Raw genomic sequence first — 11,997 nt, forward strand, 5'->3', positions numbered from 1 at the left:
GGGGGAAGGATTAATCATAGGTTTGAGCAATTAACCTTCCTCTACCATATACTTAATCTCCCATTCCCACCTTACCCGAAACCGACTCTGGAACCAAATCAGACCATGGTTTGGAAGCCCCACTTGTGAAGATCTGGCTAGCAGTCCACATGTAATCCAGCTAACCCTGACTCAGTTCAGGACAAAATCATAGAGAGAGAGGTTTTGCCCTGATGTTCGATCCATTAGCCAAGATCGCGAGTCTGTTTGATTGGCATAACCAATTAGACAATGAACAGGTAAAGCACCTTACTTGATAACACAATCCGACCATCAAATTAGAACCCTAGTCTTAATCCAGGCAACCATCAAAGATTCCCCCATCAAGTACATTAAGAATTTCATCGTCTCAACAATCCCCCATCAAGAAGAAGAAGAACCAAATCAACAGTTACAGCTCATCTACGCAACATCCACAAATTCTCCCATATAGAGGCTGCAGGATCATCATGTATAGAACACATATTTTATCCCCAACCCTAGAGTATCGATCCTGATTTCAATAGTTTCGTCTCTAATCCTCTATTTCCCAATAGATCACAATGATTCAGCATCCGGAAACCCTAGAAAATTATCCATACCGGAGCGCGGCAAACAACCGAAGAAGAGAACCTAAGATCTCGAACTCACTGGCTCGCGACGAACACGAATCGGACATACAATACAACCGCGCCGAATCTCGCCGTCATCGCCGCCAAAATCATCGATCCTCAAGTCGCTGTTGATGGCGAGAGAGACAGAGGGAGAGAGAGAACTGAGCGTCGTTACATTGACGGCGCTTGAGTCGGGTTCCGGAGCTGGAACAGAGCGATCGCACCGCCTCTGACTCCTCCGGACAGGCTTCCGACACGATGCACTCCGCCAACGCCCTGTTCAGATGTCCGCACGTCCTCCGCCGCGCCGCCACCGCCGGAACCCGCCGGTGACACTCCATCAACGCCTCCTGCAGCCGATCGCACGGTCCCATCCTCCGATCAGTTTCAGTTTCCCTCGTCTCCTTCCTTTTTTCACGCATCGATATATGCACAGGCACGTCCAATTGTTATTTTTCTTTTATATGAAATTGCGTGTTTGAAGTATTAATTAGAATAAAATTAAATAATATTATTCAATTCTTTTGAAACCGGGAATTGACCCGAGCATTGGCTCCGGTTTACTTTACCGGATCCCGGTTTATTCGGGTTTGACGGGTAATTTAGGTATCTTAACGTAAAATGTGACGTTGTAAATTGTGCATAAATATTATTTCGAAAAAAATAATACAATCATTAATAATATATTAATATAAAAATATCTTAAAATATAAAATTTCAAATATTTTAAAACATATAAAATAATCTAAAACTACAAATATTTTGAAACGGAGGAGTATTATTCTTTCTCTATCAAATAAAAATATGCATCTCGAATTTATAATAAATAATAAATAGGAAATGCGACCCTTACATGGGCAGTCCACAATACTGTTACAATATTTTAACCAATGTTTGTTCTTATGTTATGATTTACAACAGAAATGACCAATATTCTGTATTTTCCTTTTGCAAGAGAGAGTTTCTCCTTTTTTTGTTAGAAAAAAACCTATAAAAAAATTTGAACTTATAAAATGATAAAAAAAAAAATTTATAAACTTTTTGCCTAACAAATTTATTTCTAAACTTATAAAATATATCACTATAATTTCCAAACTTATAAAATATATCACTATAATTTCTAAATTTCTATATAAATCAAACATTGTCGAGATTTTTTAATATCAAATAATAAGTTTAAAAATTATAATTATATATTTTATAAATTTTAAAAAATAAATTTAACTAGTAAAAAGTTTATTAATTTGTTTTACACCCATTTTACAAGTGTAAATTTTTTTTATAAGTTTTACTTTATTTATCATACCAAAAAAATATAATATTGTCTGGAAAATATTATATATAATATTCGTTTTAAAGCAAACGAGGCAAAAACCCACCAACCCTTATGCGGAAGAGTGCAATATAAAATAAGAACGCGTTCGATGAGTGCGCTCACTCGAACACACTGTTTGTGCACATCGTCTCTCTCTCTCTCTCGCGAGATCCACGAAAATGGCTTCGAGATTGATGTGGGCTTCTAGGGTTGCTTCTCACCTCAGGATCTCCGTCTTCCAACGAGGCTTTTCTTCCGGTGAATCTCGATCTTTGTGTTCTGTTTTTTGTTTTGCTTGGTCTGATGAAAGCTTTTCTGGGTATTTTTGTCTCGCTGGCGTAGATCGAGGATTGATTATGGCGGCGTTTTGATCTCTGATTTTCGTTTCGGTGGGTTTATGTTTGTTTTTCTCCATATCATCAGGTTATAATCGAAACGTGAGATTTGATGATCCTTGTTGCTCTGAATATCGTCTGTTCGTTGCCTATGGTTTCTGATTCTTGGAAGAATCTCAGAGTTCTATCTGATTCCACGAGGTTTTGTCTCTGAAATACGATTGCTTGTGGATGAAATAAGGATTGTGTGATCGTATATGTATTGAAACTGGGAAATCTTGAGGTTGATTTGGCCTAGCGGATGATTGTGTTCTTGTTCACCTCCCAAAGTGGATATGTGGGATGTGTAAATGAAATCCTGTCGTGTAAATGTTGGGATCGTTCTTCTTTCTGATGCTGGATCGTTTCTATTTCACTGTAAAAGTGTAAGGAAACTTGAAAGATGAAGGAAATTGATCTTTGCTTCCTTCTGCTTCTTTGAGATTAGGTTTTACTATTGGTGCATAGTGTAGGGTATGTATGATCTTTCATTGCATTTGTGGTTTTAGATAAAGATATCGAATTTGTTTCATGTTTAGCCTCTCCTTTCTCAGCCGTTTTTTGCCTATGTAAATCTGTTTATCGTGGAACGATGTTCTGCTCGATGCACCCTTTGTATATATGGAGATAACATAAGAGATTCACAGGTGTATGTATGCTCTCGGTTCTGTTTCAAATGTTGTCTTGTCTGATTCACCTCGCCTATCGTTGTCTTGATTTCTAGTGATTCTGAAGGATCTGAAATACGCTGATTCACACGAGTGGGTGAAGGTTGATGGGAAGAAAGCCGTTGTAGGGATAACGGATCACGCGCAAGACCATTTGGGTGATGTCGTCTATGTGGAATTGCCCGAGGTGGGTCGTTCGGTGTCGAAAGGTGAGAGCTTTGGGGCGGTGGAAAGCGTCAAAGCTACCAGTGATATCAATTCTCCGGTCTCTGGTAAGGTGTTGGAAATCAACGAGAAGCTGAATGATTCCCCGGCCCTGGTGAGTTCCTCTTTTACTTACCCTCGAAAGAATCGTAATAGCGTCATTACATTAACCCGGATGATATACCCTTTATTTTTCACGTGATCTAATTCATCATTGGTTTACAATATGATCTGTACCAGATAAATACACAAAGTTTAAAATTCCCAAAAAATGCATCAAATTTTACAAATAATCTGAAAAAACTATACATCAAACTAGAAACAACGTCAAATGTCGTGTTTTTTCAGAGTTTTACGTAAAATTCACGATTTTAATTGTGACACCGAGAAAAAGTTTGTGTATTTTTGTGAAAATTTTAAAATTTGTGTATTGATCTGGTAATTGATAACAAACAAACTTTTGTATTTAATATTTATATGGGATTTTTTTCCATTTCATACACTGAGTTTCAATGACTAGTTTCTTTTCTCAATGATCATTTGTTTTCTCCTTGGTATATCACATTCTTCCTGCATGATTGCATTTTGTTTGATCATATGGTTGCTCCATTTGATGCAAATGCCATGTTTTGATCAAGTCATTGATTCATGGGTGATACTTATTGGTGAATTTTTCATCCAAAGTGACTATTTTTTACTGCCCTTGACTCATGGGTGATGCTTATTGATGATTTTTTCATCGAAAGTGACTATTTTTTACTGCCCTTGATTCATGGGTGATGCTTATTGGTGAATTTTTCATCGAAAGTTGCAACTTTTACTGCCATTGATTCATGAGTGGTGCTTATTGGTGATTTTTTCATCGAAAAGTGACATTTTTTACTGCCCTTGACTCATGGGTGATGCTTATTAGTGAATTTTTCATCGAAAAGTGACCTTTTTTTTACTGCCCTTGATTCATGGGTGATGCTTATTGGTGAATTTTTCATCGAAAGTTGCAATTTTTTTACTGCCATTGATTCGTGGGTGATGCTTATTGTGATTTTTCATTGAAAGTGACCGCTATTTTACTGCCCTTGTGCTTATTGGTGAATTTTTCATCGAAAAGTGACTATTTTTTTTACTGCCCTTGTGCTTATTGGTGAATTTTTCATCGAAAAGTGGCTATTTTTTTTACTGCCCTTGATTCATGGGTGATGCCCATTGTCGAAAAGTGACTATTTTTTTCTGCCCTTGCTTCATGGGTGAGATGCCCATTGGTGAATTTTTCGTCCAAAAGTGACGTTTTTTTTACTGCCCTTGTTGGATTCACAGGTGAACTCAAGCCCTTATGAGGAGGGATGGATCATCAAGGTGGAGCTGAGTGACTCAGGCGAGTTGAACAATCTGATGGACTCGGAGAAGTACACCAAGTTCTGTGAAGAAGAAGATGCCAAGCACTGAAACTTTCCGAAATCACTAAGGAACGAAATCTTTCGAAATCGTTTCCCGGGCAAACCAAGACTCGGATCAAGACAAGAGCAAACGCGAAAGTTCAGATCGTCGATGTTTCTGTCTGAAATGATTCAGTATTTTTTTTTAAAAGCCATGTTTATTGATTGATGGAGAGAATAAAAGCTTTGGCCTTTCATGGTTCAATGCATTGGATATGTTTTGGGTTTTTCAGTGAAACGCATAAAAATCTCAAAAGTGAAAACAATACCATATATATCGGACAGGAAAACAAAACAATGGCCACTCGTTCCTGGACTCGTTCGAGTCACGCCATTGCCAACTCGTTGCTCACTACATTGGCCCAAAAATGTAAAACCCTTTTGAAACCCCTTTTCCCTCTAAAACTAATAGTTTAAATCTTTCAAGAAAGATTTCGAAGAAGATTTTCTTTTAGTAAACCATCTTTTAGATGAGATTCCAAGAACAAAGAACCAAAATGAGCAAATTTTTGGCACGATGACTGGACAGGGATGGGCCACTTATAGAGCGCATTGGGGCTGCAAGCCGTCGTGCTCTCAGAGTTACCCTATACGCTACTGTCGCTGAGGCTGTTAGAGGTTCAAACTGGAATTTTCCCGGAGCTCGATCTTCGGCAGTCCAAGTTGTGTTATCCAGGATCACAGTCATTCTTCCTCCAACAGTGGATGCTGGCCCGGACAGATTCGAATGGAAGACAGCGATTGACTCTTTCAGTACGCAGTTCTCTCCGGCATAAACCTGGGACCTAATAAGGGATCGTGCACCGAGAGTTCCATGGTTTCGGCTAGTTTGGTCCAGGTTTGCTACTCCGAGACTTAACTTTAGCTTATGGCAATTTTTTCTTGGCAGATTACCCACTTTGGATCGTCTTCAAAGATGGGCATTACCGCAACCACTACATGTGTTCTTTGCCAGCAAGCTCCAGAATCTCATGACCATCTCTTCTTCGACTGCGAATTCAGCAACGCAATCTGGGAGTTCTTTGCATCTGCATGCTATAGCTCTTATCCATCATCCCTTGAAGAGTGTACAGACCGGTTGCATAACCAACTTGACGATGAACTCTGCACAAGGAGGGAGCTCACCAAGTTGGTTCTGCACGCGATGGCATACATAATTTGGCAGGAACGAAACGTCAGGTTATTTCAGAATGAATCCAAAACGATAGCAGCTCTCCGACTGGCGGTTGACAAGCTGATAAGGGACATAATTATTTCCAGCGAATCCAAATTGGTGACGACTACGACATTTCTGGAGGATGTCTCGCTCTCCATTACTGATCCAATCAATCCAATTCTTCGGCTGATTGATCCGACATGTTCTTTGTTATTCCACTTTTGCATTCTCTTTGGCAGGAATTCTATGCCTTTAGGCTTAATTTCGACTTAATATCGGCTTGTACAGTAACGATTTTTTGACTTTTTAATGCATTTACCATTATAAAAAAAATGAGCAAATGGAACAATCGAATGGAGAAGCTGGAAAATTCTAGAATCTTCTGGGATCTGAAGATCCTTGTCGGAAGGTTTCAAGATTTGTCCGAACGTAGTTGCGAATAATACACACGTGGATTTAAAATAATTGCTTACAAGAAATGGTGTTTTTTGTTTGATGTTTACACCTCATGAGGAAAAACCAAATCTTTTTTTTTTGGTTGATAAATCAAAAAATCCAAATCTATAATAATGTAATAATCAAATCATATGTCCTTAGTGGAAGGCAAAAGATTTTGGAATCATTTTTTGCTTGTTTTGGAAGCCAAGCTTGTTATAACCAAACATATGTATCTTGCAATTCAAGTTTCCTTTTCAGTCAACCCTAATATATATATATACACACACACACACATATATATATATATATATACATACTGGTTTTTTTAAAAGAAAAACTCCATAAATTAATATACCAATTTCCGAAAATTGTGTCAAATTAATATACCAACTTCTGAGATTGAGGCCAATTTCCAATCAATATCCAAATCAATTTAGACATTTTTTAACAAATTTATAAAGATTTTTTTTTGTTGAAAATTGCCTTTATGTTAGGAATTGAGGTATTAGTTTAATATATTCTAATATTTGGAATATTATATTATCAAATTAAAAGTTAAAGTATTTATTTTATATATATTTTTAAAAGTTGAGGTATTTATGTGATATTTTTTATTTCATTAATTAAAATTAGAAGAGGGCTTTAGTGGTTTTTTTTTTGTTTAAATGAATAAAAACTGTTAGCATATGTGATCAATTATCATATGGTTATCCTTGGAATTGGGCAAGTGCTACGGTTTACTGAACCGAACCGGGTTTGGATACGCTGACGTCAACGATGACGTCATATGTCATTACTATTTTAATCATGCATTAATAACAGTGAATCAGATACGGTAAAAATAATGGAAAATTATTACATCTAAAAGGTGGTGTCAGTCCATAGGTCGCAATTATTAATATTTTCATTTTTTTTTTGCTAAATCTTCATATGTTTTTCTGTTTATGGCAAAATATTTTAATTTAATTGGTTCAACAGCAAATAAAATAAATTTAAATTATTTAACAAAAAAAATCTAAATTATCCTCATTTGTTATGATTCTTACAACTTGGATTCCAACCACCACAACCAGAGTCTTTATCTGTGTAAAAATAACAATTTTTCTTTATATAAGTAAATATATAAATACCAAACCATTTTGGAAAAATAAAAAATCAATCGTATTTTTATATTCAGGATTTTGAATTATTAGTTTTTAAATATAAATGCGTAGATAAGTGTGCAATATGATCGAATGGTGCAACATATATAACAGTTTTTAAAGCTTGCTTATTTTTATTATCTATTTTTTTTTTATCTACAAGTCATTTTTATTTTGATTAATAAAACAAAATAAAATTCGAATAAATAGAAATTATATTTCATACGGAATCTGATCTAAAGATGGATTAAACATATTTTAACCATATTAACAAATCAAATATTAACATAATTAAAGATTTCACTAACATAACCTTTTTACAATAAAAACTCTTTGCAATATATTTTTAATAAAAAAATTGACCGGAAAAAATTGATAAACAATTAAAAATTGGTTAATTTGATATCTATGTTACACAAATCTGTATCTATAGCATATGGTAATTGAAGATTTCAAAATAAAACAACTAGAAAAAATAAAATAAAATAAAATGAAAAAGAAATACCGAAATATGAGGGTCCTCAAAATTGAAAAAAAAAATATATTTTTACCTGAGATAATTGTTTAGGATCGTTCTCGATTGTAAAAAAAAAACTATTTCATTTTCACTTATATATATAATTGTAATTTTTAGTTTATGTCATCTTCTGAATTACTCCCTCCGTTTCAATTTAATTATTGTTTTAGATTTTTTCACAATTTTTTAAATTTTTTTTTAAAATTATATATATCCTTATTAAATCATATTCACATTAATATTCTATTGAAATTCGATATTTTTAATTAAAGATAAAAATTAGAAATTTTTATTAACAATTATCTAGAAAATCTAAAATGATAATTATTTAGAATAAAAAATAATCTCTAAAACTATAAATATTTTGAAATTAAAAAAAAAATACATTGTGTCCATAAATAATTTTGTGTGCAAAATAAAACCATTTTGAAATTGTAAAATGTGAAGACAAATTATATTTTTTTTCCATGACTAGTCTGCCTTAAATGTGACCCGAATTTAGAAATTCTTGGGCTCACAGTCGGATTAAAGTCTCTCTCTCTCTCTCTCCGGCTGCTTTTGTCGTCTTCGTCTCCGTCTCCGAGCTGTTGCAGAAACTCAGATCTGAGCTCGAAGGCTCAGCAGTAATCTCCTGATGCTTCCCATTTGCAATATCACCAGTGCAGCTTCTTGAGGTAACTTCGATCGTCACGGAACTCATACTTTGCCTTCGTTTTTTGAGTTCCTCCTGTTTGTTTGCCGAGAAAATTGCGGTAAGAGAGTCAATCCCGATTCATCGCTACAAAAATTCACACAGTTTCTCGATCGGATGCAATTGGGGTTTATCTTCTCTCCCATGTTTTGCCCTGATTTTCCTTGCAAGCGATTACTGGTTTTCCGAGATTTTTCTTCTGTACGGTGAATACGCTTTTGGATACAGTGGAGTTTTGCCGAGTCGCAAAAAATTGCAACTCGTGTATTGAAGGAAAATGCAAGAAACTGGGTATAGGACCTGTGTGTAGTGTGTGATTCTGAAATAGAGTTTCTGAGTTGCAGAGATTTTTCTGCTAGATAGGCAATTCATGGCGAGATCCCGGCAATATTATTCTTCCCATGACGAATCAATATCACCGACTTCATTAAGATCGAGGGAATGGGAGGGTCCTTCGAGATGGACAGAGTACTTAGGGCCTGAAATGGCTGCCACAATGTCATCCAGAAGCTCAAAAAACACGGGTTCTGATGGACATGTTCATAGCTCTGGTGGTTCTTCCAAGGCTTTGAATATACAGTGGGTGGTTCAAATGATTGAAGTTGCAGAGGGTCTCATGGCCAAGATGTATAGGCTGAACCAAATCTTGGATTTCCCTGATCCTGTCGGTCACGTATTCTCTGAAGCGTTTTGGAAAGCGGGTGTATTTCCTAACCATCCTCGGATATGCATATTGCTCTCGAGAAAGTTTCCCGAGCATTTTAGCAAATTGCAACTTGAACGTGTAAGGAATGATTCTTCCTTTTTTCTTTGTTAGATATCAGGCATTTTGGTTTTTGTCTTTGTGATTCAACAATGCTTGTACAGGTCGATAAGTTTGCTTTAGATGGCTTGCATGGCAGTGCTGAACTTCATTTACAGAGTTTAGAGCCATGGATACAGGTAACTCTAAACTGACAATGCAGTAGATGGTTGATTGTTTGCCTTCAATCTTGTGTATCTGGAAATGCCAGTATATTGTAAGTCTAATATGATGCTTTTTTATATTCTCACTTTGTCATGGTTTTTTCCTTCATGAATCAGCTGCTTCTGGATCTGATGGCTTTCCGGGAACAGGCGCTACGGCTTATATTGGACCTTAGCAGCACAGTCATTACCTTGCTGGTGAGTCATTGTCTCTCTTCTGCTGGAAGGATTTTTTTTATCGTGCATCACTTTTGAAAAATCATTCCCCTCCCCCCTTTGAATTTAACGAGAACTTGTTTCTGATCATAAACCTTGAGCCAAAACACGTAAAAACTTGTTAGACTTGGGTTATTTCTTCTAAATTTTTCTTTTTAAATATTTTCTTTTTGTGGGGATGGAATAACATTGTTAATGGTAGTTAGGTGTCTTCATGATTATCTCATAACTCGGTGCAGTATTTTGCAGCCTCATCAGAATTCACTTATACTGCATGCGTTCATGGATCTCTTTTGTGCATTTGTCCGAGTCAATCTTTTCTCTGAGAAGGTATGCTGAGATCTTGTTCCTTGTCTTTTTTTTTTTTGCACATGGATATATGAATTAGTTGTGGGGTAAGGGAATCCACGTACTTACTCAATGTTTAGTCTGTAAGAATGTATTTGTTCTTTCGATGTAGATGCCGAGGAAAATGATGCTGCAAGTGTACAACCTTTTGCATGCGCTGTCAAGAAATGACCGAGACTGTGATTTTTATCATCGGTAAGGGTTTTTCGGGTTTTTCACACTGCTGTGCCCTTTCATTTATATCTATACGCCCATGTTAATGACCTTAACATTTTGTTGTATTGCTCATTTTGTCTTTTTTCTGCAATTCAGTTTGGTTCAATTCATAGACTCTTTTGATCCCCCATTAAAAGGATTACAGGAGGACCTGAATTTCGTCAGCCCGCGAATTGGAGAGGTTAGCATTTAAATTTTTGTTTCATTCTACGTTGGTTATTTGTTTGTTAAGTGTTAGTGTGACATCACACTATAGCCAGAGATGAGATTGCAAATACTATATCCAAATTAAGGTCAAACAGTATACACTTTGCTAATTATTCAATGATAACGAGTTACTTATGAATGATATCTCCGTTTTTTCAGGTCTTAGAGGCTGTAGGACCCAGTATTTTTCTCTCTGCAGATACGAGGAAGCTGAGAAACGAGGGATTTTTGAGCCCATATCATCCTCGATACCCCGATATACTTACAAATTCTGCTCATCCCATGGTAATTATGAATGGAATGAAAGAGCAAAATGATTCACTGAACTGCTACATAGGAGTTGTGTTACAACCCCGTACTTTGAGGTGTTTGCTTTAATAACTACATATAGTTTTGGCTCCTGTTTCCTGCAGAGAGCACAAGACCTTGCAAATGTTACTTCTTACCGAGAATGGGTGCTTCTTGGGTATCTTGTTTGTCCCAATGAACTTCTTCGTGTTACTAGCATTGATATAGCCATGGTATGAATTTCTCTTCTTTTGTTATCGATTGGGATTTATTGCTAGAGTTATAAATAGCCAATTCTACAAGGATCAGATTCACAATGGCACATCCTCCATATATTCAATGTAGTTACCTAGCTTGGCTTATCAATTCGGTTTTTCATAAGAAATGATCTGCATCTCTTTGCCTTTAACCTCTAAAACTAGCTTTCTTCCAGCCATTGTTTTCATTTGGAATATTGTTTATTCAGTAATCTAGATTCATATGCTTTCTTTCAAACACTTCTTGGTAAATTAGTATTAATAAAATTGGGCTAGGATATAAAAAGTAGTTCATCTATTTCTAATATTGTTTGTGATGCATCTTTTTTTCAATGGGTTTATTCCCATTGGGTTTCAGGTGGTGCTGAAGGAAAACTTAGTTGTGACGTTATTCCGGGATGAGGTGTGTTCAGATGGTCTCTGATAAGAAGTTTAGCTGATGAAATTTTATAACCTTGTACATCAGATGACTATATTATCTTAACCATGCAGTACATTCTATTGCACGAGGACTACCAGTTGTATGTTTTACCCCATGTACTAGAATCAAAGAAAATGGCAAAGTCTGGCCGGACTAAGCAGAAGGAGGCTGATCTGGAATACAGTGTTGCAAAGCAAGTTGAGAAGATGATCGGGTAACTCTAAATTTTGAAGAAAATTGTTATAGTTTCATTAGCACCATCTAACTCTGTGGTGCTATATTGTACTTGTTGGGTTATAAACTCTTGAACTTATAGGCATATTTGTTTCGGTCTATGTTTCAGTGAGGTTCATGAGCAAGCGTTGCAATCATGTGATGCCATACATCGAGAGAGGAGAATATTGTTGAAGCAGGAAATAGGAAGGATGGTTATATTTTTCACAGATCAACCAAGTTTGTTAGCTCCAAACATTCAGGTGAGCTTAATGTTTCAGTTGAGTTACTTTCC

The 11,997-nt window shown here is 36.0% G+C and overlaps 3 protein-coding genes across 7 annotated transcripts in view; 2 read left to right on the forward strand and 1 right to left on the reverse strand.

Moving 5' to 3' along the window:
- The window catches only part of LOC104798551, a 1,650-nt gene extending 566 nt beyond the window's left edge, over positions 1-1,084 (reverse strand). For 3 of the 4 annotated variants that reach the window (XM_019200700.1, XM_019200701.1, XM_019200699.1), the window contains exon 1: positions 71-1,084. In XM_019200700.1, the coding sequence (XP_019056245.1) occupies positions 740-1,054 (315 nt within the window). In that variant the 5' untranslated portion in view covers positions 1,055-1,084 and the 3' untranslated portion in view covers positions 71-739. The remainder of the gene's footprint in view (positions 1-70) is intronic. The other variant, XM_010520689.1, reaches the window with a different exon arrangement.
- A 960-nt stretch (positions 1,085-2,044) lies between these two features.
- LOC104798552 (glycine cleavage system H protein 2, mitochondrial) lies at positions 2,045-4,858 on the forward strand. The gene is made up of 3 exons (XM_010520692.2): positions 2,045-2,205; positions 3,046-3,308; positions 4,508-4,858. The coding sequence occupies exons 1-3, from the start codon at positions 2,127-2,129 to the stop codon at positions 4,634-4,636; spliced, it is 471 nt and encodes a 156-aa protein (XP_010518994.1). The 5' UTR covers positions 2,045-2,126; the 3' UTR covers positions 4,637-4,858.
- A 3,525-nt stretch (positions 4,859-8,383) lies between these two features.
- Positions 8,384-11,997, forward strand: part of LOC104798554 (protein NAP1) — an 8,756-nt gene continuing 5,142 nt past the window's right edge. Inside the window, exons 1-11 of one of the 2 annotated variants that reach the window (XM_010520695.2) lie at positions 8,384-9,354; positions 9,438-9,512; positions 9,654-9,734; positions 10,002-10,082; positions 10,213-10,295; positions 10,413-10,497; positions 10,683-10,808; positions 10,937-11,044; positions 11,427-11,471; positions 11,561-11,703; positions 11,833-11,965. In XM_010520695.2, coding sequence (XP_010518997.1) covers positions 8,941-9,354; positions 9,438-9,512; positions 9,654-9,734; positions 10,002-10,082; positions 10,213-10,295; positions 10,413-10,497; positions 10,683-10,808; positions 10,937-11,044; positions 11,427-11,471; positions 11,561-11,703; positions 11,833-11,965 — 1,374 coding nt within the window. In that variant the 5' untranslated portion in view covers positions 8,384-8,940. Of the gene's footprint in view, positions 9,355-9,437; positions 9,513-9,653; positions 9,735-9,991; positions 10,083-10,212; positions 10,296-10,412; positions 10,498-10,682; positions 10,809-10,936; positions 11,045-11,426; positions 11,472-11,560; positions 11,704-11,832; positions 11,966-11,997 lie in introns of those variants that run through there. The other variant, XM_010520696.2, reaches the window with a different exon arrangement.

Source organism: Tarenaya hassleriana, unplaced genomic scaffold (assembly GCF_000463585.1).
Source record: "Tarenaya hassleriana unplaced genomic scaffold, ASM46358v1 Cleome54, whole genome shotgun sequence".
NCBI lineage: Eukaryota > Viridiplantae > Streptophyta > Magnoliopsida > Brassicales > Cleomaceae > Tarenaya > Tarenaya hassleriana.